General features: G+C 53.1%; 1 protein-coding gene across 1 annotated transcript in view; it reads right to left on the reverse strand.

Annotated features, from left to right (window-relative positions):
- The window catches only part of COL13A1 (collagen type XIII alpha 1 chain), a gene marked incomplete at both ends in the record, with an annotated part of 159,574 nt that overhangs the window by 39,668 nt on the left and 94,568 nt on the right, over positions 1-25,338 (reverse strand). Inside the window, 10 exons of the mRNA XM_084244428.1 lie at positions 28-54; positions 782-814; positions 1,083-1,127; positions 10,978-11,013; positions 11,782-11,808; positions 14,092-14,199; positions 17,615-17,680; positions 20,570-20,596; positions 21,380-21,406; positions 21,500-21,526. Coding sequence (XP_084100554.1) covers positions 28-54; positions 782-814; positions 1,083-1,127; positions 10,978-11,013; positions 11,782-11,808; positions 14,092-14,199; positions 17,615-17,680; positions 20,570-20,596; positions 21,380-21,406; positions 21,500-21,526 — 423 coding nt within the window. The remainder of the gene's footprint in view (positions 1-27; positions 55-781; positions 815-1,082; positions 1,128-10,977; positions 11,014-11,781; positions 11,809-14,091; positions 14,200-17,614; positions 17,681-20,569; positions 20,597-21,379; positions 21,407-21,499; positions 21,527-25,338) is intronic.

Below are 25,338 nucleotides of genomic sequence, written 5' to 3' on the forward strand. Positions count from 1 at the left end.
CCCAGAACGTTCCCTCTGCATCAGTACCTTGGCTCCTGGGGTCCCTGGCTCACCCTGTGTGGAAAAAAAAAAGACTCAGATAAAGAAATAGAGGTGGAGGTGGGGGTGAGGAGGAGAGAAAGGTGTGTGTGTGGGAGGCATGGGTGAGCAAATGAGCAAGGTGATTTGGGGGAAGGTGAAGCATCTGGCCAGTGGCATCTGGACCTTTCCTTAAGCCTTTGGCCCCAGGCCAAATGAGGCCTCTTGAGCACTGGCCCTTAGCAGGTTCCTTATCCCACCCCTGGGTGATAGGTGGCAGGTGTGAGGGTCAGTGAGATACCAGAAGGAGGAAGAGGAAAGAATGGGCATTTGCTTTGCCCGCTGTGAGCGGACCCACTGTGAGAGCCACATATAGCATGTGTGCTTCTGGGGTGTTCCTACCCACCTGCCTGCCAGCCAAATGGGCAGTCAGGGTGGGGTTCAGGAGAGAGACTCCTGCTCATGTCTTTGGTGCTTTGCAATCATGTAGCTGCTGAATCCAGGAGCGCAAGGGAAAGCTTTGTCCATCAGCAGGTTGGCAAGAGCTTCCACTAAAGCAAACTGTGATACTTACTTGCAAGGTAAACATCTGTTCGAGTCCTATGTCTGGCATAAATATTGCTTTAAGAGAGCTTTCCCATCCTGCCAGCCCCCTTCTTGGTCTGCCACCACCACACTGGGCCCCTGAAGCCCCAGCTCTGCCCTCCTCTCTTCATGTCTCCCCTCGGGCCCCGCAGGTGTTGAGTTATGATGTTCCACTGACCTTCATCCCAGCCACAGCGATTCCAGGAGACCCCTGGCAGAGAGAAGAAAGGCAGGGAGGCTTTTTGCAGCCAGGGGGATGCACAGAGGAAATGACCAGACTCCCAGCCTCCCCTTGGTGAGACGTCAGACGTCAGATGACGGACTGCTTCCTTCTGCTTGCCCTCCCCCTGACAGGGAAGGGGGTGGCTGAGCTCAGCAGAGTGCGAGTGGCACCTAGGAAGGGCCTCTGTGTGCACAGTTGTGCTCTCCCAGCTTCCCACCCACCTACTCAGCACCCGAATATGGTGGGAGGCAGCTACCTTCGCTCCATGTTTGCCCGGCATCCCCGGCATGCCACGTTCTCCCTGAAGGAAGAAACAAGAGAAACAATGAGAAGAGAACCAAATTTAGGGGTTCTGAACTCAGCTCTTAAAACTTGGCTTACACAGGTGTCAGCAAGAATGTTTGATCTGGGGGGGCCTCCCTGGTGGCACAGGGGTTAAGTCTCAGCACTATGAAGCTATCCATAGCCACTGCAGTCTGAGTTCGAGTCCCAGCCAGCAAGCTGACCCACATGGCGCAGCAGACCTTTCCTGACCTGCCCACTGCTCCCCTCAGCAGTGTATTTCAGTGGATCTGCCTGTTCTGCTCCCCACTTTGTCTCTGGTGAATCCTCTCGCCCCCCACATCTCTGGCCTATACTCCAGGTCTTGTATGCATAATAAATAAATAAATAAATCTTTAAAAAAATGTTTGATCTGAAAGTGTCCAGCTCATGACAAACTGTGAGGACATGGCCAGCAGCAGACATGGCCACTGTTGCTATGTGAACTCAAAGAGGGTCCACGTCACAGATCACGGAGCAGTAAAGGTCCCCAGAGAGAGGCCCACTTGTGGAGCCCTAGTCCACAGAGGAGGGGTGGGGGGACCTCCAACGAGGGCCCAGGTGAGCTGGAACTCTCCCTCTCCCCGCCTCTATCTTTTCAGCCGTTCTTGTTCCTTTCTCATCTTACAGAAATTCCAGGTCTTTTCTGCTGACCAAGGCTAGAGCTACTTCTGGAGCTCTACAGTTGAGCCTCCAGGCTGGCACCTAGGTGAATGTCCCCATGCTTGGGTAATACTCCCCTCCTTCAAAACTAGCCAGCACTGGCTGCAGAAAAGGGTCCAAGCTTCTATGAGGGCGTCCCTCCCCCAACCCCCTCCTGACACCTGTGCCTGTTTCCCTGAAAGCACTACCTGGGTTCATGATTCTGTGTCTGCCTGCCATTTCCTCAGGTAAGTGCCTGCTCAGACACCGTCTCCTCTATGAAAACTTTAGCTCTGTCCTGGAACCCAGTGTGGCAGGGACTGCTGTGCATTTGCAATCTGGATGCACAGACTCAGGTTTGCCTAAGAGGGTTCCACCTCTACCCTTTTGGTGTCAAATTTCTGAATTCTGCCAAAAGTCCTGAATTTTTAGCTTGCAATGCAGGAGCCCTTCCTCACCCTGACCCACCAAGGCACCTGAGCAACAGGTGGACGTGGTGGACTGAACTAGAAGTACCACAGTGGACAAAACCGGTGCCCCAGGTCTGTCCCAGTCACCAAGTTCTGGGAATCCCTTTTGGGGCAGAGCAGAGACTGTGCTTGCTACAGTATGTCTAGTGTGGAACCTCCATCCTTCCTCTCTTCAGTCTCCAGGTATCTTCTCCAATGTGGGAGTTCCACAGGGTTTAAATTGTGGCTCAGAGAGGCCAGGTACAATTGTCCAGGGCATGCAGAGCAGGAACTTGAACCCAGGATTTTGTCTGCCATAGTCCGTAGTCCCTGTTTGTTTAACCCAAGCATCAGATGGATTGATGTTCCGTTTGCTCCTGCTAAACACCCTCTGCAGGTTGAAGCTCCTGTCTGCTGGGGGGCCTCAGGGTTGGGTTCCACGGGTGTTAAAGGGTTGGTGTGTAAGGGCAGTTCCTCCAGGGCTGAGTCTTCAACCACAGGCCCCCAGAGAAGAGAACTGGGCAGGACCCGCCTGAGAGCACAGGTCTGCTCTGTGGCCAGCAGAGGGCGCCGCGAGCTCTCGTCTGAAGTAGCAACTGAGCTCATAAAGGTCTCACAGCCCCTTCCTCAGGAGAGCTTCTTGTGGCCTCTGTTCCTCTTTCCTTTGGAGGACAGGGTCTTTTGCTAACATCCCAAACCAACTGACCGGGTTGACTCAGCCTCAAAGACACCAGAGTTCCCTGGGAGGACACCAGGCAGGGTTCCCTGGGTTGGGGGCACATGTGGAACTTCAGCTCTGGAGTCCCTGAATATTCAGCCTTCTTCCCCTCAGCTTTACCCCAGTGCCCCTGCCACCTCTGCCTAACTCCATTTTGGGGAATTAGGCCGGGAGTCAGGAAAGGCTGTGTGACCCCAGATAAGCCACTTTCCCTGTCTGAGTTCAGGATCCTCATCTGCAAAGTGAGATTAGACCAGATATGTCCTACCTACCCTCAGTGTTCCCCTCAGTCAGGCCCTCAGGAAGGAGAGGCTGAACCCGGAGGGGCGACCCTGGCTCTGCTGGCAGTTGCAGAATAAAAATGCTTTAGCTCTTTTAGCAGTTGCAGCTAATAGTGCTTTAGCTCTGCATAAAAATGCAGCCCTAGGAAGGGTCTCAGCTCTTCCCTCCTTTCCCTCCTTCCCCGCAGCTGGGGGTGCTCCGCAGGGAAGGAGCACGGGACTGCTTCACCTCCATCTCTGTGCTTCAGTCTCCAATCGCCACATGAGCGCAAGGGGAAACCCAGAGAGAGAGGCTTTTGGGCTAATTGGGGTTGCCTTCCGCCCATGTTGGTTTGTATGTGAAGACACAGCAGCCCTGCTCTCAAGGGACATCCGGGACCCTCAGAGCCTCCTAAGGAGGCAGCCCTTCTCATTAGGGTGGCTGACCTTCGCCCCTTGCCTCCCCTCTGGGTCAAGTCTCTTAATTCTGCAAATGACCCAGGCTTCCTTAATCCCCATCTCAGGGCCTCCTTCATTCCCACCACTTGCTGGGCAGGAAGCAGGGGTGCCCCTGACTGACCCCACCCTACAGACTCATTCCACTCTCATTAGTCTCTTTCTCTAGGGCTTGTCTCAAAGGACTTGCCCGGTCTGACCTCTGCACCAGGGACTGGCCTTCCATCAGAAAGTGGTGATTCCCGCATGGTGGGTGAGGAGGGAGAGGAGCAAGAGTCATTATCAAGGACTCTGGGTAGCTGTGGGAAGGAATGTCTGTGTGTGAGTGTGTGCGTGTGTGATTGTGTATGTGCCTGTCTGTGTGTGCACGTGTCTGTGTGCATGTGTGTGTGTGTGTGCACGTGTGAGTGTGTCTGTGTGTGTGCTTTCGGTGGCTATTGCTAAAGGACATGCTATACTGCTATACATAGCTTTTCCTAGTGGGGAAGATTTGCAAGAGCACACCTCGTGGGTCCTTCTTTCCCATCTCCCTTCTTAAAAGTGTTCCTATTTAGGACCTCCCCGGTGGCACAGCGGTTGAGTGCTGGGTTGTGAAGCTGCCCGCAGCCTCTGCAGTGCTGCTCCCCGGCCACCGGAGGAGGGTCCCACATGGGGCGCAGACCTCTCCTGCCGCGCCCACTGCTCCCCTCAGCAGTGTACCTCGGTCCTTCTGCCTGCTCTGCTCCCCGCTCTGGCTCTGGTGAATTCTCTCACCCTCCCACGCTTCTGACTGTACCCAGTGCATGTATAAATAAATAAAAATAAATCTTTAAAAAAAAAAGTGTTCCTATTTAAAAGGTTTACATTTGGAATTGTGCTGAATTTAGACTTACGAAGTCACTGCTGTCCTCCGCCTGGGGAGCACGGAACTCAGTCTGTCACAGCACAAGGGCCCAGTTTATTCCCTCAACCTCTGCCTTCTCTTTATACTCTCAGCGGGGACCCCTAAGGACTCTCCCACTGGGGTCTCAGCCACCAGATCTGGGTCATCCTGTAGCTGGAGCAGTGGCCCAGGTGCACAGGGCGTGGAACCAGGCAGGAGACCCCCAGGTCGGGCTGGCCACCATCCTGGTGGCAGGAAACCATTCCTGACAGCCAGCCCCACAGGGATGGATTCCAGTCCTTGTGGCCGAGCATGCTCTGGTCAGCACAGGTGGGCAGAGACTGGCCACATGAATAAGCCTGCAGGCCGGCCCAGTGACTTCCCACACACCAGCTCTCCTGCTGGGTCCTGCACGTGACACGGCCTCAATAGGGTCTCTATTCTGGCCCAGCTTCCAGGTGGGAAGACCCATCCTTTACTGAGATGACAGGATGAAGGCAGGCTCCTTGGAACACAAACCGGCCGTGCTCCTGTCCTGTGGGGATGGCCTCTTAATTGGTGATTTACTGTTTGTTGAACAAGTGGGGCAGGGACTTGGCAAGAAGATGCAGGAGGGAGTCTGGAGGGAGGTGGGGGGCTTCAAGGTCAGCTCCCCAGCCAAGCAAAGGTCGGATGGAAAAGCATGTGGGGAGATGAATGGGCCTCCCTAAGCGTGAGGCTTCCACTGCAGCCAGGCTCTGGTGGGGAGGGCCTGACTGAAGGCAGCTCCACACACAGAGTCTTTGTTCTCTGCAGGGGAGGAGGAAGGCCCCGCTGAGTGTGTGGGGAGTGGAGGGTTGGGGAGGAGGCCAGCAGGCAGCTTAGGCCCAGGCCTGAAGCAGGGTCCTTCCTTGGGCTTGGAGAAGAGGGTGAGGAAGGCTGACTTCTTTCTCTCCTGAAGAGTTCCCAGGACTCCCTTCCGGGAAAATAGCAGCTCAGTTCCTTCTTCCCTGCCCTAGTCAGCCCCAGACCAGAGAAAACTGGAGCCACGGAAATGCCAGGTCATCCGGTAATTAGGACAGGCAGGAAGTGATCTAGGGAATTACCGGGGTCAGGCGGCCTATTGAAGGCCAGGGCTTTGGAAGGGCGGCTGGCTTGTAATCTCGATTTGAGATCAGTTGATTTTGTAGTTAGTTCCAAAAAGAAAAGTCAGCTCTAATTAATCTGTGGACTTTGGAGCACAGGAGAAACGGGACCCAGGGAGCACAGGCTGCAGACTGGCAGGGTCACAGTCCTTTCAGCCCCCCAAAGCCTCAGATCTGGGCCCATGTCTCAGCTCCCTGATCTGCTTTAATTTAAATGGGCCGGAGTACTCCACTGGGATCTCACAGCTTTGAAAAGAGTGCTAGCCCCATCCCTGCAGGGTCCAGCATCCAAGGCTTCCCTGAGCCCTGTGAGTGCCACATGACCCCACGGGGTGCTCTAATTCTCTGGGAGACAGAAGGCTGCAGGGTGACCCTGCTGGGTGCTCTAAATCTCTGGGAGACAGTAGGCAGCAGGGTGGGCAGAGACAAGCTATGTTCTTCTGGCTTTACGAGAAGTCCCAGGACTATCCCAGCTCCTGGGGGGAGCAATGCCAATGGACAAAGCACCCCAATTGCTTATATCTTCATCTAAAATGCATCAGGACCCCAGACACTCCAGGTGCTACTCACAGAGAGCCTGGCAGGTGCAGAGAAAACTCTGAACCAGCCATAACCTTTTTCTCACAAGAAAGAAAACAGCTCAAATCCCACCACCTCCTTTCCTGCTAGAGGATGGGGGAGGGAAAGGGCTCCTGGAAATCAGGGGGGCTGCCCAGTACTCATAGGACCCGGGTGGTAGTCACTCAGAGCAAGGCTTTGGGGTCAGATGGACCCGGCTTCACTATTTCTTAGCTGTGAATCTTTGGGGATTCACCTCTCTGAACCTCAGTTTGTCCATCTACATAATTTGGGGATGAGAATAAAGCCTGCCTCACAGAGCTGTTGTAAGGATTCAACGAGATGAGGCAGGCAAAGTGCCCTCTCCAGAGCCTGGCATGCTGAAGAGGCCCCGTAAGGCAGATGAGATAATACAAGCTATCATCCCACAGCAGTGTGCCCACCCACGACCCCTTCCTTGACGGGCAGGTCAGAACCATCACGCCATAGCAGGACTGAGGAGAGGATGAGAAGGACCAGCACGGCCAGGGAAGGAGGGCTGAGGTGGGCCAGGTGGGTGAATTTCTGCTCCTCACACCCTCCCCCTGTGCCCCAGGGATCCAACCGTAGGGCCCATCGAATCGTCTTCCCTGGGAGTCTCTGTCTCTGGGAGGCCCCCAGGGAGGCGGGCCTGCAGTTGTAAGCAGCTGGAGCATGACGCTCATCCTACCTCCTCTGGTCTGAAAGGCACAGCCTGCAGCCTGTAGGAGGGGACCGTGGTCCCCATGAGAGCCCCAAGGCTTAACATCCAGCCTCGTGTGTCAGGCAGCACCCCCACTGCCTAGACAGGCGGACCAGCTCCCATGAGCTTAGAGATAAGCTCTCACCAGCTTTTGGGGTCCACATACAGTCTGACAATATTCGTCAATTCTCTTGAAAGAGAGCCAGGGTTGTAATGTTTTAAACACACTTTGTGTCTCGCAACATGTTTAAAGTAGATGGGCGTCATAAATTTGGATCAAATAGGTACCACATGGACGCACAACAATACTCGCAGTGTCTAGGCAGCGGGGCAGGCCCCGAGCAGGGCCTGCTGGCCACACTGGGCTTTGATCTCAAGGGGCTGTGGAGGAGCCTGCCCCCCTGGCCTGGATGGCCTTTGAGAGGATGCCAGGCGGCCCCAGCTGACAAGGGGCGGGAACAGGGGTGGTGGATGGAACTAATCATGAGCAGACCTCACTGGCAGAGACATGTCTTTGCCGAGATTTACATTCCTCTTGCGCTGAAGGCAAGGCCTCCATGCACGTATGTCAAGTGGTCCGGACAGAGCAGTAAAGCACATGCGAAGGGCCAGTCCGTTCCCCACGGTCCTGCTCACACCTTGGACATGGGGGCCTCATCTCTGCTTGGTGTTCCCACTGCTCCCCCCCGATGGTAGAATGGGGCCAACCCATCTCCCCAGCATCCGTGATCAAGCAGCCCTTGGCATTAGTGCCTAACTCCAAGCAGGCAGCAGAGTAGGGAGGAAAGAGAAGAGAGATGGACAAAAGAAGAGAGCTTAAGGGATAACCCGCTACATCCCAGCGAAACCGCAGGCGAGGGCAGTCTGTGCCCAATTAGCTTAGCCTGGGGTGAGACCTCCTGAGCGGCCTTGACTTCTGCACTGGGGGAGAAGACAGTGCAGCTATTGGGCTTGGACGCAGGAGACCTAGTTTCCATTCTAGCATGATCGTTCATCAGCTGTGCAGCCTTAGGCTAAGTGTTAACCTCTCTGAACTTCTCATTGGTACAGCGGCGACTTGAACTGTAAGTCCAGGGCCATGGTAAGGACCCAGTGAGATGGGAAGTGAATACACTTCAGCTAAGCCAGAAATCTGAAGTATGACTGTCTGTGGGCACTGGTCTGCATCTCAGAGCTCTGATGGGAAGCAAAGTTCTGCTGGGCATGGTGGTCCTGGGTCAGGATGCCCACTGCCCAGTGGGTCTGGGTAGTGGGACAGGCACCAGTAACCTCCTAAGAGCCACTTGACCTTAAGAAATGACCCCAAGACCTTCGTGGGTGGACCTTCTGCTTTGGGCTATCAGCTCCCCAGCTCCTGCTCTCTGGCTTCTGTTGGTCGAGGAGGCTGTGGCAGAATAGGGTCCCAGCAGAGTGAGAGACCACCTGCAGGCGGGTTGGCTTTGTTGACTGGGGGCTCCAGAAGCACCTACTGAAAAGACTCAGTGACAGGCTGGAGAAGTGGAGAAACCCAGAGAGGCAGTGAGGGGGAGCAAGCATCCCCTCCAGATTCCATAAGGAAAGGCTACTGTGGTGGGGCACAGGGGGCTGTCTGAAGGAGAAAGAAAGGGTGAGAAGCAGGTGGGTAATGAAGAAGAACCTCCTGCTTCCTCCTGAGCTCTGAGTGGTGATGCTGCTGGCAAGCCCTGGAGGTGGATAAAGAAAGACCCACAAAGGCTCAGAGGTCAAGACGCCTCCCAAAAGCCAGGACTGCTCCCAAGTCCACTCTGTCCAGGAGGCTGCTGCTGCCTGAGCTGGAAGCAGCCTCCCATCTGCTGTGGAAGCTTCTCTTAACACACCGTGACCCACAGTTACCCAATTTCTACCTGAATACTCTTGTGACTAGGAGCTTCTTCCCTCCCAAGGCCCCCGTGACTGAGGAAGCTCGCTCTTGTTAGCTGCAACTGCCCCTTCTGTAGTTTCACCGATTAGCACCTGGTCTACCCCTAGTCACAAAGAAGTGTATCCCTCTACCTCCCGTGTTAGAACCTTCCCTAGCAGCCCTGAGCCCCTCAGGCCAGAAGGACTATGCTGGTTTGTGCATGCAGGTTCACTGCAGCCAGTGTTGAATGATTCCCCCAACAATCTGAGCCAGGATTCCCACCTTCATAGGACCAGGCCCCTCCATCAGCGGGACGCCCCAGCCCTGAGCTGAGGCCTCGCCATCCTCGGGACTCAGACCTCCAAGCTCCTTTCTGGATGAACCCGACTTTCAGCTGGTAGGAGGATACAGCCGCCCACCATGCACTGACCAGGCTTGAGGGGAACCGCTGCCAGCCTGAAGCCCCTTCAAGCTTGAGTGAACTGGTCTGGCTCCTAATGGGGAAACCGACCCTGCTCTGGAGCAGAAGGCAGTAAATTTTGTGAGGCTGCATGAGTGGATGGAGGCAACCACGGGGCTATAATTTCCACTTCCTGACACAACATGAACTTCTCAGTTTATGCAGAACTAATTAAAGATCTCTCAGGTCTCACCATCTCACCACCAAGCGCCCATAAAACAATGCAGTGATGGCAGCTGCCCAATTACAGACCTGGAGGAATATGCTTCTCCGGAGTGAGCTCCCCTTTCCTTCCAGAGACTCCCCAGTGGGGGGTCTGGAGGGTGGATGGGCCTCTTGCAGCAGATTATATCAAGAGGACCAAGTCTGCACTGGATTCCTGCTTAGAAATTGTGAGGCTTTGGACGAGTCTGTTTTCTCTTTTGTTAAGTAGAATAAAAGACTCAGTCTCATAAAGCAATGAAAACAAATGCAGATCACCCTGATAGGTAGCCTGGCACACAGTAGGCATTCAGTCAGCAGTGACTATTATTAAAATTATTTTTATCACAGTTAATGTAATGGCCACTTCTGCCCTCTACTCAAATTGATTCCCTGTCTAAAATGCCATTTTCCTTTAAAGTTGCTGGTTGCAGGATAATGATGGTGGATTAAAAATGGCCACAAACGCTCTGCTACTAGGAGGGTGGCAGGATGGGGTCAGGAGAGGAGGAGGGATGATGATGATCAGAAGGAGCAGTAGAAGTTGAGTGTCCCCTTCACATCACTTGGCAAGAAGACCAGGATATCTGAAAACGGGGTGCAGACGAACACCCTAGAAAAGCACTGTGCACTGGACCTTGCCTGTGTTAAACACTGCCCTGGGCCTATCTGGCCATAAGGAAATCTGGCTGGCTGGCTGGAGACTGAGAGGCCAGGTGGAGGAGCGCAGCCCACTGCCAGTGGCAACCCCCAGACATGTGGATGAGGTTATCTTAGTCCCTCCTGTCTTTTTGTCCATTATCTAATTCAGCTGCGTGAGCCAGTCCTGGGGGTGAGAGGTGGAAGGGTACTGGGGGTGGGGGGGTGGGCGACGGGCAGCTGAGCCTCCCACTGGCCAGTACATGGTATTGTGAGAAATAAATCATAGTTTTCAGCCTGAAAGTTTAGGATGGTTTGTACATGCCAATAGGGAACTGATACACCTACCCACTGACCGAGATAGAGCTGTCCCTACTGGGAGACTTCCCAAATGCCTCCCAACCTGGAAGTGGTCTCTCTACCTCCCATATCCACACTGTGCTCTGTGATGGAAACAGGTGGTGTGGTTTGCCTCACCCAGGTTAGTTGTGCAGGGATTTTTCTCCAGAGAGCAGAGTTAGGACCCTACCCCATATGCCCCACCATCCTCTGCATGGAGCTCTGCTCAGAGTGGGCTCCAGGAATCTGGCTCCCATTTTCAGGCCCCTGGGAGCAGTGAGGACCTACAGACATGGTCACCCAGGATGGTGAAGGACACCTTCCTGGGCCTGATGTGCAGTTGGGCCATTGACTTGCCCAAGATCCTGGCCCCCTGAGTCTCCTTCCCCAAAAGACACGAACCCTTGTTCAGACAGCCTCATAGCATTTCCTAGCTCTTGCTAGGTGAGGGTTAGTGCAAAAGGGCGTGTGTACAACCAAGTCCTGCACCGAGGTGAAGACCTACTTGGGTTCCCACCGGGGAACCCACCCTTTCATTCTTACCTTCCGGCCATGGTAGCCCTGGATTCCTGGGTCTCCCTGGAAGAACAGAGAGGACCATAAGAAGGGCTTTCCCAGTGTCAAATTTTGGCTTGTTCATTCTCTCACATTACCATCCCTCCTCCTCCCAGCAACTCCAAACTCCCCTGACCTCTACACCCAGCCATCCCTGGAACAATAACAGAGACTATGCCATTTTTCAGAACAAGTTCCTGCCTTGCAGAGAGAGAGGGCTGGCGGGAAGGGTCAGCTGGGCAGAGACCCAGGGGATCTGAGTTTCATGACCTTCTGTCAAATCTGGATAAGAATTTGCCCCAGGGCTCTTAGTTTCCACATTATAAAATGCCTGGGCAGGATCAGTGCTTTGCATCTTCTCAGTTCCAGAACCCCAGGGTCTCCAACTTCAAAGGGAGAATATGTTTGATGCCATGGCCTTGCGGTAAGGTTTCCCAAGAGATTCAGAAGGGCCATTCCAGCTCTGAGCCCTTATGAGACACTATTTTATTGAGATGTTGTGACAGAGTCCTGAGTATCAATCTTGAGTTTCCAACCAGATAATGAGCTCCTTGGAGGCTGGGACCGCACCTTCCATGCTAGATATCAAACTTGCTTGCCTGGAGCACACAAAGGTGCAAAGCCTTGTGGACCCCTGTCAATACCTAGGGGGGGGTGGTGGAGTTTGGAAGTGAGCCAAGTGCAGTTCATCTCTCGGCTCTTTTCAGTAACCTGCACTGCTGTCTCCTTTCATTCCTGCAGGGAACTACCCCCACCTCCCCAACTCAGCGCATCACCCAAAAAGGCCCTCACCTTTTGTCCAGGAGGCCCAGGTAAACCCTGTGGAAATAAGCAAAAGATGAGTGGAGATGATTCGGGTTCATTGTTTTTACTGTGGGGAATGGGTAGTCAGTCCCCCCAATACCTGCAATGAGTTCTAGATATGCTACAGAACAGAAGTAGGGGGTTCTGGGAAGGTATCTGAAACCTGCTGAGGGCACGTGGGGACAACAGGCTCACGTCTCTCTTTGGAGCCATGTGGGCGCCCTGGGCATTGCCGCTGTGCTCGCCCACTGGAAAATAGGTCAGTGGCATCATGTTAAACTGACAATGTGGTTTGGTTCAGATCCCCAGCCTCCCACCTCCCAACTGGGACCCCTCCCTGGAAAACTGACCTTGCCCAGCACAGCCTTGGTCTTGCCTTTGGCCATGCCAGCTGCGGGAGAGACCTCTGTCTCCTTCCGCGGGGGGAGGTGACCATGGCAGTTAGCTTTGGGGAGGTGGTGTGGGGCCCAGGCCTGCGGGAGCCCAAGGGAGGGGCAAGGGAAGGCTGGCTCCTCCGCGGTCGTGGGCGTAGGTCTGGATGGCAAACAAGGGCTAGAGAAAACCAAGATGCCCAAGTCTGGTCGGTTTCAATTGGTTTAGAGAACATGCTTTCTGGTTTTTTCCTTTATAAACAACCTAACAAAGAAAACCACCTGGCTGGGGTTCAGTGAGTGGGAGCCCAGTGCATTTGGGAGAGGGCAGTCAGCAAGGAAGTAAATTTTGAGCTCTTTTTGGGTTTTCTCTGCATGGTTTGGTTCAAGTCCCTAATTTTCACTTCCTTTCTGGTTTTCCACTTTCCCATCTAGAAACGTGTGGAAGTGAGGCTAATCTCCCTCCCTGAGAACTTGAGGTAAAATCAAAGACATATTTCAAATCCTCTGTTGGAGTCAAGCTGGGCAGGAGAGTTCCCCCAGGTAAGTCAAGTGGGGTGTCTTGGTCCATCCCACCTGTGCCCCAGCCTGGGGGACCCTATACCTGTATGGGCAGATAGGCAGCCAAAGGGCCCAGCCATGAAGCCAAATGATCAGGAAGGCGTGTTCATCAAGGGCTATTTGGAGGAGCATCCCAGACCTAGTAACTGCACCTCTGGGAACCTATTCTAGGGGAAGAATTAGAGATGTGTGCAAACATTTCTGTTCAATGATTTATATTGCCAGCGGGAACTCATTAACTACTTTATAGATAGGCCTGCAGCCCTAACGTCTATATCACGGGAGACTCCTGATGAAGGAAAGGGCATGGTTTATGACATGAAAGCAAAACCTAACAGGATACAAACTGTTATAGCATTCAAAACATCACCAGCCTGGAAAATGTTTATGTGCAGATATGTCTAAGGAGAAAAATGGAAGGATTATTCAAAATGTTAACAATGGTAAACTCTAGAGATGGGAATACAGAAAATTTAAAATGTTTTCTTTGTCTATATTCCAGATTTCTCACAATAAATATATGGTGCTTTTTTCATAAGGACAAATTTTTTTTTAAAGCTACATGGAAAATAATATTAAGCAGCCTTTTATTCTTCATCTCTATTTCTCCAATAATGGCCAACATTAGTGTTGGCTCTGGTGGAGAAGCCATTCTCTAAAGTCCAGGGGCCTGCTGAGTGATTCTACTGCCCTTTCTTATACTACATTGGGCTGAGAGTCAGGTCTTGGCCAGGACTTGAAAATGGGTGAGTTGGAGGCCACTGGGTTTCATTTGCAACCTGTGTGCTCTTGCCTGGATGGGTGCCTGTTGGTCTCTCTGGGCTTCTCCCCAGTGGTGGCCCCTGCCAGGCCTCAGGCTGGATGCAGGGCCCCTTCAGCTGACCAGGCATTGGGGTGGTCCAGGAGCACGAGGCCCACACTACCAGCAGAGGCATGTTTGCCAGCATGCTGCGTGGTCAGACATCTCCTTGCTGACTCCTTCAGAATCCTCTTCCTCCAACTTGGGTTTTCCTAAGCCCAGGGCCCAGGGCACAGCCATCAAAGGTGGTCCTGAGGGCTTTCTCTTCAAGTTCTCTGCTGAGGCTGGGAGTGGGACAACCTGGTCGTAATTTTCAACCTGGTAGGCAGTGACTGGAGTTGAGGACCTGGCCTAGGAAGTGTGTCTTCAAAACCAGAGTGGAACTGGTGAAAGAGGTGGTAGGCAGCTTCTCGTGTGGGACATCCCACCTCTAGTGACCTTGCCACAGTGTTTTTTTTGCTCAGCTGGACCCAGATTCCCATTGGTTATGTGAGGTCTGATGCTTCAGTGAATTCCTGGGACAAAACTTGAAGGAGGCAGTGGTAGAGAGAGGAAGGGGCTACTTACAGGGGGCCCTATGGGCCCTGGCAATCCTGGGTGTCCCAGAGGTCCACTGGGTCCAGGGGGGCCTGGTGGCCCTGGTGGGCCTTGGATGCCGGCCTGGCCCTGTTCACCCTGAAGTTCATGGAAACAAGTGTTAGACAAAGTCCCCAGGGCCTAGAGCATTTCCCACCCCAGTGCCATGCACCCAGTGAAGGCCCCGCTGTGGGCTCTGGTGGGAGGCAGCAGTGGCGTGATGTGATGATGCCGTGATGACTACATGCAGGGACTGGAGATGGCCAGGAGATGGCCAAGATATTAGGTCCCCAAGAGGAGGGGCTTCCAGAAAGGACTTGCTGAGAGAGCAACTGGTCCCGACAGTGTGTGTGTGTCTGTGTGTGGCAGAGGCAGAGGCGTGAGTGAGTCACCCAGGCCCGACCGCTCCTAGCCCAGTCAGAGGACCAGCGTTCAGCCCAGGTGGCCCCAGGCCCACCTCTGGCCCGCCCTCTGTGCGCTAGTCCCAAAGGCTCTCTCTTGTTCAATGGGAACCACAGTTTCTCACTTCCTATTGCAGCTTTTTGCTGTCTGTGATGATCTGGTCCAGAGCATCAAATGAGATCCTTGGGTCAGAGGCCACAAAGTTTGTTTGGGTCACTAAACTGTTGGGCAAGACATTTTATGTCAACAATTTGGATCGGTGTCTTCTGATAAAGAAAGACAGCCCTGGCAGAGCTAGGCCCATATTTGGGGGCATAATTGAGGCCAAGGAGCTCTGATTCAGGCTGGGCCTGAGTTCTCCAGTTGCTTCGGTCCCCAGCCCCCATCCTGTCCACAGCAGCCTGCCTCTGTCACTTAGGTGGGCAGTGCCTGGCCTCAGAGGACAGCTGAGTGTGCCGCCCTTTGCTTGGTAGTTTTGCAACTGCAAAGTGTTTTGTGCATGTCTGGAGTAGCTATTGTTATTCTTTTGCCCTTCCCTCTCTCAGTCAACTGCTCTGAGCTCAGGAACACAGAGGGCCTGGGAGGGAGGGGCGGCATCATGTTCCCTCAGAAGGAGAGAGCCTGGTGCAGGTGACCCAGATCTTGGGGCTGGAGGCCAGCCTGAGTCACTTTAGATATAGACAGTTGCCATTATGTTATTTTCTAAGTGACCTCTCCAGGGACCTCTCTTGTGAGAAGGGGCCCTTCCTGCAGACACACTAAAGCAGAACAGCCTAGCAGGTTTGACAGTTTCCAGGTTGTGTGCTGGGGACCAAGGGGGTGGGAGCTCCAGGCCAGTCCACCCTTCACCCTTTTTAGGGTGCTCTCAGACTCCTCTGTGTCATGCCTGCCTCCCTGTACGGAAAGGGAGCTGACGTGCAGGCCACAAACTCCACAGAGGGAAGAGGAGTATAGAAGCTGGGAAAGAGCGCGATAAGATTTACCAGCACCTGCTGGGACTGTCCCTTAGCTGGAATGCCCAGGGCAGATGCTCCCAGGACTTTGTTGTGCCACACCCTCTGAAGAGCAGCTTTGGGGTTCAGTGGCTGGTGCAGAAACGAGCCACAAGTCCCATTGAACAGAAGCGAAAACTGAGGTTCAGAGAAGTTGAGCCCCTGACCAAGGCCACATGGATAACTCAGGGGGCAGCCAAGATCCAAACTTAGAACTCCAGACTGTATTCCTGTTCACTCCAAATAAGCAGCAAAAACTGCTTACCGTCCAGCATTCCGAACTTTGGAAATGACCTCCAACACCATCTGCTAAGCACATCATATCTCAGGTAAAGCTTCCTCTTCAATTAATGTTAGACCCAACATTTAAGCATCTTACAGAGCCTGTAAAATCAATACTGACTTATTGATAGGTAACGGGTACGTCTTTTTCTGTCCCATGATGGCTGACAGCATAAAACTTCATTCTCCAGAAGAGAGAATAAAAATAGTGACCCCATACAGGCCCCTGTTCTTGTCTCTCTACTTTGGAAATTAGGTCAGCGCAGCACAGAGAATTCTGGCACACACACCCCTCGCTCTTGAAAAGAGATCCAATGCATGCCGGGGCCCCTCTCAATTTCTTCATCTGTAAGGTGGGGATGATGATGGCACTGTGCTGCTGGGCGGTGGTGTGGGATTACATGAGATAATCCGTGGAGAATTCTTCCAACAGTGCCTGGAGCCCAGCGAGGGTTCAACAAATAACAGTGCAACCAAGGCCAGGAGGTAGCTGTAGGGGGCTGAGGCGAATGGGGGTGTTGAGAGTAAGCACTCGCTCTCTTGGATGGGGTCTGGCCCGGAAGGGTGGTGACAGTGGGCCTGGTGCTTCTCTGAGCTGCCAGTGGGCCCCCCAAATGGCTATGCTCAGGACAATCATGAGCACAAGGAAGCTCTCGAGGATTTGGCTGGTGTAACGGGATATGTAGGCTCGGGTAGCACACGCACCACGTGTCCCTCTGTATTTTTAGCTGTTAATTGGAGTGATTTTTGAGCCTTGTTCAATCAAGTGCCTGAACATGCAGGCCCCTGGGCTCCTGACTCCTGAGCCAGGCCAGATGGTGGCTTCAGGCTTTCAGAGCATCTCGGAGCTCTGCCATTTCCAGTTTCTCTGCAGCATTGGGGGGTAACCCCTGTGAGGAAGGCTGGGGGCACAGGTGGCCATCACCCACTGCCCAGCCAGGCAGTGATGTAATGCTCATGGCTGGGCCCCTGGCTCTGTGGTCTCTTGTTCTTTGTGATCTGATCCAATCCCTACTTCCTTGGGTTAGTAAGGCGGGAAGAAGGAAGCAGCTACTTACACCTATCGGTGTGGGCTCCATTGACTCTGCAAATTCCCTGGCTCTTCAAATTCAGGTAATAAGTAATCAGAGGCTAAGAAATCTGCATTTCTAGATATAAAGGATAGAGGCTCAACTGGGGAGCTCTAGATGTGGGGTCTGAAGAGCCCGCCTCTCACTGTTTGTGTGACCTTGGGCACAAATTCACTTGTCTGAACCTCAGTTTTAATTATAGCACTTAAACCATGCCAGGAACTATTCTGAGTGCTTTGTAAACACAACAACCACCTTATGGGATAGGAACTGTTATCTTCACTTAACCAATGAGAAAACAAAGGCACAGAGAGGTTAAGTAACTTGCCCCAAATTACACAGTAAGAGGCGGAGAACCTGGATGTCTGCAGTTGACTGCCTGTGTGACCTTGGACAACGTACTACATGTCACTGAACATTGATTTCCTCATTTATGTAATAAGAATGATCATGTGTAACACTCAAAACTGTTGAGAGTCTTAAATAAAATCAAGCCTGTAAAACGTGTAAGGGGTGGCTGGCACAGCGATGGCTGCTTAGCTGGCTGTTCTGAGCAGGGATGATATAGTAGTAGGCCTGGGGCTGGGGCATTATGGATTTCCACATCTATGTCATTCACGGGTCCATTTTTGGGTCTAACTTAATTTAACCAAAGTAGAGTGAGATCCTGACTATGGCTATCGCCCCGGCTGGCCTGACAAGGGTCCAGAGACTTGCTGAGCCTCTTGGGGAAGCCACACAAGGTCTGGGCAAAGGGATGGTGTCTACCTGGAAGGTCCGTCTTTTAATGACTGGGGGTGGAGCCAGTCGCACTGAATTGAGGAGAGGCAGCAGCTGAGAAGAAAGATGAGTTGGAGGGCCAGAGGGTAAAGGCCAAAGATCGCAGGTGTTCAGAGGTGCAGTCACCAGGAAGGCAGGTGGCCAAGAGGGAGGGGAGGAGAGGAAGAGAGAAGAGAGATTAGTGAGCAGAAGGCATCAGGGTGGGGGGGACGGTGTGGGTGAGGCACGCTCTCAGCTTGTGGGGTGCAGGGCTGAGCTTGCCCTTGGATGGCACAGCACTCCTGGGAGGGAGAAATGGGCTGGGGTGTGGACCAGCAGCACCTCCCGCACACCAACTGGAGAGTGGCCTCCTGGGCTAGGCCGCCCTCCTTGGTCATGCTGGCACATGGCCCAACATTGCACTGTCAGCCCCCCCCCCCCGGCCCTGGTTGGTGGACAGAGGCCGCTGGGCTGAGGGTAGTAGACTCAGAGGCTCTGGCTCGGGAGCCACAGGACCAGCTAAATTGGTACTTGAAGCCAGGCTGGTGTGCGGCAACCCCTGGATTCTTTTTTTGGTTGAAAAAGAAAGGTTGGTGTCAGCGAATCTGGGGAGGATGGTCAAAGGCAGTGCCAAGTTGGGCTCCTGGGGGCTGAGCCGGCTGAGGGTGTGACCAGTGTGGGCACAAGCTAAATGCTACTGAGGTCTCACCCGGGGGCTGGAAGACTTGGAAAATAAAAGCTGGAAGGGGATGTCTCCCGGCAAGTTCAACCACTTTCTCGGGGGGAGGCAACTTGCAATCACATTATCTAATGTGATTTTCATTTCTGGAAATTCTTGTTGCTTAGTCCCTCTGCCCTTGGAAGAGGAGCAACCATGCCTTCAGGAAGTGGTTAGAACCCATGTGAAAACAAAGTTGGCAAATGATCCACCTTTTATTTTTGAAGTATTTTAACTCAGAGGCCCCTGGGATGAGCATTAAGAACCAAGGGCTGCCTGGGCCAGGTTTGCATCCAGCTGGGGACTTGGGAGCCTAACCGTGGCCATTCCAGGTCATCCCTACTGCCCCGTGCCCCACCCCTCCTGCTGCCCGAGCCAGGGGATGTGCAATGTTGGGCTCTGTGTCTATGGGGTCTCTTAGCAGAGTGCTGCCAGGAGACTTTCTGGAACCTACAAACCTTTAGGGTAATTATCTGGTTGGAGCGCAGAGCTGCGAGAGTGCTGCTTAGGTACTCCTGGTGAGGGGGGAATGGAGGTGTGGAGACAGGGCCACAGGGGGAGACTGAGTGCCATAGCCCACAGACACCAGCTCCCCTGCACCCCAACCCAGGGCCCTCCCGCCACTCCCATCCCTTCTCAGCCTCCCTCTCCTGGGATGCTGCAGACTGGAACCAACCTGGTACTTGTGGGCCTATCACCCCACAAACTCCTCAGAGAGCCAAAGACCACTTGCCCTACCTGTCACCTGGATCCCTAAATCCTCTTACTCCCCCTGACTAGTTCCTCACCCTGCTGCAGTCATATGCTGTGCTTTGCTGCACTCTGTGGCCAAGGAGCTTCTGAGGTCTTCTAACCCTGCCTTCCCCTTCTTTCTGGGTTGAGGGGTAGAAGCCCTCTGCTCCACCACCATGAGTTCATTCAAGAACCATGACACACAGCCAAAGCGTCTGCAGTTGTGTTGTCTTTTGTGCTGGGGGATGCTTTCTTTCGGTAACATAACAATCCTGTGAGCCCATCGTTTCAAATAAACACAGCTGACCTTCTATTATTGTATCAGGATCAGGCTGGCCGGAAAACCAGGGCCCCTGCGTTCCTGGAGCACATGTCACTGACAGGTCTGCTCTGTCTGTGCTGTTGCCGGCCTAATTTCTCTGCCCAGGACCAGCCTAGCCTGGGCCTCAACCCCAGCCCACCCACTCATGTTTAGGTCCACTGAGGCCTCTCCCCGGCCTGGAAGCCCAGTGGTCAGAGTCTGGAAGGACTGCTGGCCTTAAGAGGGACTGTATCTGCTAGTGAGGTCTTCCCGGTGACCTTCCGGAACTGTCCACGCAATCTGGCTTGTTTGTCTCCATTTCCTCAATCCCACCACCAGGGCCTGCCTGGGGCAGCTGAGGGTGTGGCAGTGTGGGCGTGCATACAGTGGGGACTGTGTGAGTTTCTGGGCACAATGAGGCCCATGACAGGGGACTATACACCTCAAGATTCTCCCCACCCCCTGCACCGCCCTTACTGCCCCAGCCTGAGAGAGGTAAGGATGATCCACAGAATAAGGGGCATTTTTCTGGTCCCAGCTCACTGGGGGTCTCGCTGGAGGAAGCAGTGCCTACCTGCACCCTCCCTGCCTCGGCTGGTGGCACAAATATCTAAAGGTTCCCTGGTGGACTATAGCTGTCTTCTGGGTTCTGCTTCCTAGGGTGCATGGTAAGGAAATGGAAGGAACTGGGTGCAGACTGGGGTGAGGGTAGAACATGGGAGACCACCCAACACTGAAATCCTCCACCCACCCTGACTGGAGAAGGGCTTCCACTGTCCTCAAAGAGGCACAACAGACTTTATGCTTGAACTGAAATAGCCTCCAATCACCTGCCGCCGTCAAGGTCATCTGAAGTAATGACTAACCCAAAAGTCCCTCTGAAGGAGGCAGGCAGGCCAGCAGACACACACACACACACAGTTACACACTCACTGGCAGGGATTCCTACGAGCCACACGGCCTTACAGTGAAGACCATGTATGGAGGGGAGGGCTGGCAAGGCCCTCGGAGGCGCACAGACAGTGTACATACTAACCCCGCCACCCCCCGGGCACAGTGGGGGGCTGTGCCAATCACACGCCCAGCCATGGGTCTAGCTGTTGAGCAAAAGGGGCCAGTAAGTGCTGGGGGCCCCTAGGAGATGAAGCTGAGCTGGGGGCTGAGCCTCAGGGGTGGATCAAAGGGTCCTGCTCAGTTTTAGGGGCTCACTTACCCGGTGTGGGTAGTCTCCACACTGGCCCTGGGGAAAGGAGGGAAGAAGAGGACTCTGTTAGACATTTGTTGGGGGGCTGTCCCTCAGGGGTGCTGTAGGGACTCTGGGAGATCACCAGCCAGCTCTGGTCCTTGTCTGAGCTCTGTGAGGCAGGAGAGTGGATTTCCCCCTTCTTTCCTGGTTGGCATCAGGGAAGAAAGCCCAAGTCTACAGGGAAGTGGCCTCTTGTAGCCTCGGACAGGACTCCATTGCTGTGTGCCACCTGCCACAGTGGCAGAGTCAGGAGCTATGCTCCTTTTCTGGCTGGAGTGTCTTCACCCTCTGGTGGGTCCACCTAACAGTCCTGGCCAGGCACACCTGTAAGGGGCAGACACTGAGGTAGGATGTAGGCCATGGAACCCTGAGAGACATTGTCTCTGAGCTGGGGTGCCAGGCTCCTGTACCATCTGCCCAGGGACAAGCCCATCAGAGGTTCTGTCAAAACACAGGGGGCCAGGTGAGTGGTTTATAGACACCTCAGAATCCTAGGGGCTCATGGAGGTGGGTGAGGAAACATCGTGAGGGTAGCGGACTGGAAGAGCAGAGAAAAAGGCTGAGAAGGGCCAGGGACAAGCAGGCTCCCTACCCAAGAAGAAAACATTGCCCAGAGACCAGAGTCTTGTCCCTTTTCTCTCTCTCTGACCACGGCCCCACAGGGACTCCTATTCTGTTGATAAAAACTGAACTGAAAAATATCCACCATGGACCTCTTTTCTATCTGCTGGGAGGCTCTTCCCCAAGATGAAAATCCTACAAAATCTTCAAGCTTACCTTTTCTCCTTTTTGTCCTTGAGGTCCCTAGGAAGAGATGGAGAGGAGCATTAGAAATGAAGGTACGAACACAGTGGCCCAAAGCCTCTCTGGCGGGGAGCATTAGGATAAGGTACCAACCGGATGTCCTCGGGGACCCGTCAGACCCTGTGGGAAGGAATCACACACAGGTCAGTTGTGAGAAGAAGGTGCCAGAACTGCAGACTCAGGGCTGGGTGGGGATGGTGCTAGAAGCAGCGCTTGCAGGTGCTTTATAGAATGTCCAGTCCCGAGTGCTGAGCTCCATCAGCTACAGCCTGGCCTAACTGTGCCTACACCAGTCAAGGTGGCTTGGCCTTGACTCAACTTCCTTACTGTCAACGGTGGGACTGGGAGGCCCTGTCTCTGCACATGGCCCTGATGAAGAACAGGTGCGGTCCTCCAGGGATCCCCAGGAAGGAGGTATCTACAGTCAGGTGTTGCTCTGCTCCTGTGGGGCGCGCCCCGCCCCCCAACACACTTGTCTTCTCCCAGAATGAGGAGGTAGGAGAAAAGCCTCCAGCAGACACTGGCATGTTATATTTTCTATCCTCCTTTTGCCTCAGCATGAAACCCACTGAGCAAGAGGGACTCCTGGGTTGGAGAGGTGATGGGGATGGGGCGGAATGGGAGGGATTTCGTCCAGACATTTAGGGCTTTGGAGAAAGAGAAGATATAGTAGGCTGGGAACTTAAGCCATGTTCTGGATCTTGGGGTTGCCTCCCAGGTTGTCCTGTTACATTCTCAGGACTGAGGAAGGAAGTTGGGCTTGCATGGACCCTTGTTCTCTGAGGAGCACCCAGCATCCAGCTGCTCTCTCAGGAGGCTGAACTGAGCCCGGCATTGAGGAGGCCTCATGGCTGGTGTGTAAGAAAGAGGGGAAAGAGAGGTTTGTCATGTCTTGAGACCCACTTTGAGGCAGGCTTTCAGTACGTGCTGCACTCACACCCACACTGGCCTGTGAGGAAGATGCTCCACTCCCCAGATGAGGTGATGGTGACAAGGTCCTGCAGCTCAGAGAGTCATGGCACTGGATGTGAGCCCAGGCTTGTCTGACCACAAGGGTCCAGCTGTTCCTACTCGGCCACACTGTCTGAATTGGGCAGGGCCTCAGCAGGAAGGGTTTCTCAGTTTGGACAGAAATATGGGCAGGGCCCCAGCTTTTGGACCCCTGTTCTAACCACCATCCTGAAGGCGTGTGAGGACCCACCTGCTGAACTAGTCTCTCTGGGGCCTAAAAAACTCAGGATCCCCATGGAGCAATCCCTTTGGGTGGGAAAACAGCCTTTCTCTTGCCTATAACTTGCCAACTGGACCCATCTCCAAACTGGGAAATTCCCAGGAGGTTGCTGGAAGGGGACAAGTGGCTTTGGGACAATACATGGGACGCCCCAGCCCATGTGGCTGCACAAGTGCCTTGTATCAGGTTCAGCAGAATATGATGCACAGAGCAAGAAGTGTAGGCCAACAGGTCACCCTGCCTCAGGACAAGCGGAGTGTGATGGGCAGAGCTGAGGGAAAGGTTGAGGGGAAAGGGAGGGGCTGAGAAAAGAGCACAGAGGCACAGGACTGCAGAGACGGACAGGATTGAATCCAGATGTCCCAATCGGAGATCCATGGGACAACTTTTGTGGAGACATTTTGTGGGTGCCACATAATTTTATTACAATTACTTGCCAACATGTAAGAGCAAGAAATGCAATAAAAATCTAGATTTCAAGTTTCTCTTAAAAATTTCAACGTCCAGGGCCTCCCCTGGTGGCGCAGTGATTGAGCGCTGGGCTGTGAAGATGCCCGCAGCCTCTGCAGCGCAGGTTCGATCCCCGGCCGCTGGAGAGGGTCCTACATGGCGCGCAGACCTCTCCTGCTGCCTGCTGCTCCCCTCAGCAGTGTATTTCGTCAGTCTGCCTGTTCTGTTCCCCGCTCTAGCTCTGGTGAATTCTCTCACCCTCCCGTGCTTCTGGCTGTACCCAGTGCTTGTATAAATAAATAAATAAATCTTTAAATAAATAAATAAATAAACAAATCTTTAAATAAATAAATAAATAAAGGTTAAGTAATTATTTAAAAAAAATTTCAATGTCTATTAATACTAAATGTTAATTGGCTCTAGCTGGAGCTCAGCTGTCCCTTTAAGATGGGGCTGGGTGCTTGGCTGCTTCCTGTGCACTGGGTTCTGTTCTGAGTGCTTGGTGTGAGTGGACGCCTCCTGTCCTTAGGAGTTATCCTGTCACTGTGAGTGGTGGGACAAGATATGGATTCAGAATCCAGCCTCTCCTTTACAGCACTCATGGGACTCCCTTTCCCTATCCTGTCCACACCTTCAATCAGGTTCTTAGAGCTACAGTGAGGTAGGTGGGGCAGTGGTGACCCTTTTTTGACAGTTGAAGACACAGGTTAAGCATATGAAGGTAAACCTTAGCCCCCATGTGGGACGCCCGGCAGAGGGGAAACCATCTGGGGAGGGAAGTGGGTGGGAGACAGACAGATGATAAGCAGGCCAAGATAATTAGACAAGACAGCGTGTTGAATTAATAGCTCTGGGTTCCTGTGCCAAGCCAAACAGGAGTCTAATGGCTCTGTGGCCTGTCAGATTTTGATGGATGACTATGAAGCAGACAGGGGATTTGTCACACTGATGGGGCTCATGGGAGATGGGATCACCACCACCCCACACTTGCCCTGCCGTCAACTTAGCTATGACCCCCAAACTCATGCCTTGACTTCCCCTTTTGTAGAGAGAGGATAATAAGCCATTATGAGAGTTACAGAACAGGACCTAGTTGGTGACCATCATTATTATTTCTGGGTTGCCATCAGCACCCTGGCATCCAGACCCCTCATGCCTCTATGACAACAGCAGCATGGAAGTTTCCTCCTGCCACAATTCCTATACTTCATACATATGTACAGCATACTTAGGAACAGGGTCAGGAGAGCAAGAAATGCATTTGCTGTAGAGGTGGCCACGAGAGGGAGGAAAGCAGGCCTGGGGGATCTGATTCACAAGCCAACTTTTCTGCCAGTGTCCTCCAGTGCCTCACTGCCCTTCTTCTAGTTCTTTAGACATTTCAAGAGCTTTCCTGCTTCAAGGCCTTTGCACGTGTTGTTCCTAATGTCCAGAATGCTCCTTCTTGTTCCATTTTCTTTTAGTTAAATCCTCATCCTTCAGGTCCCAGTTCAAGTTTCTTTCAGGAAAGCTGTCTCTGCCCCTCAGCCTGGGAGAGGCTGTTAATAACAACTGAGGTTTTTCAGGGTATCCGGTATTGCCTTTTGAAACACATGTTGCCAAGGCAATGTGTTAATGATGGGTGATTATATAAACACTCATTAGAATGTGAACTACAGGATGGCAAAGACCGTGTCCGGTCTATATCCTCAGCACCTGACACATTGCCTAGCACACTGTAGACACTCAATACGCATGCATTAAAGGAGGCAAAGTGATAAAGAAAGTGAGAGGGAAATAAAGAGGAAGAAAGGAATACATGTGGAGGGAAGGAATTCAAGAAGTAGGTTTGGATCCTATTCTAGATACTCCCTAGCTGTGTGACTTCAGTTAAATTACTTTAGCTCTCTGAGTGTCACTTTCCATAGCTGTCAAAGGGGATGCTAACAGGACCTGGAGTGCAGGCTACACTGAGGATTAAATGAGATAATGTGTGTAGAGTGCTTAGCCTGGTGCCCACCACATAGAAGACCTCAGTAAACCTTAATGGATTCTGAGGCCAGAGGAAGCTGAGTTGTTGAGGGTCTCATGGCCAGTTTGGGAGAGCTGGGCTAAAGTCAGGTCCCCATGGACACTCCTTGTGTCCCTTTCCATCCTCAAGGTTACCCACCTCCCTTCATGGAGACTATTCTGGCTTCCCAGCCCTGGCAATGATGACCCACTTGTGGAGAGTGTCCTCACCCCAGGACTTGGAGCAAGGCATGGGACAGAC

Source organism: Talpa europaea, assembly GCF_964194135.1.
Source record: "Talpa europaea genome assembly, chromosome: 10".
In the NCBI taxonomy this organism is placed as follows: domain Eukaryota; kingdom Metazoa; phylum Chordata; class Mammalia; order Eulipotyphla; family Talpidae; genus Talpa; species Talpa europaea.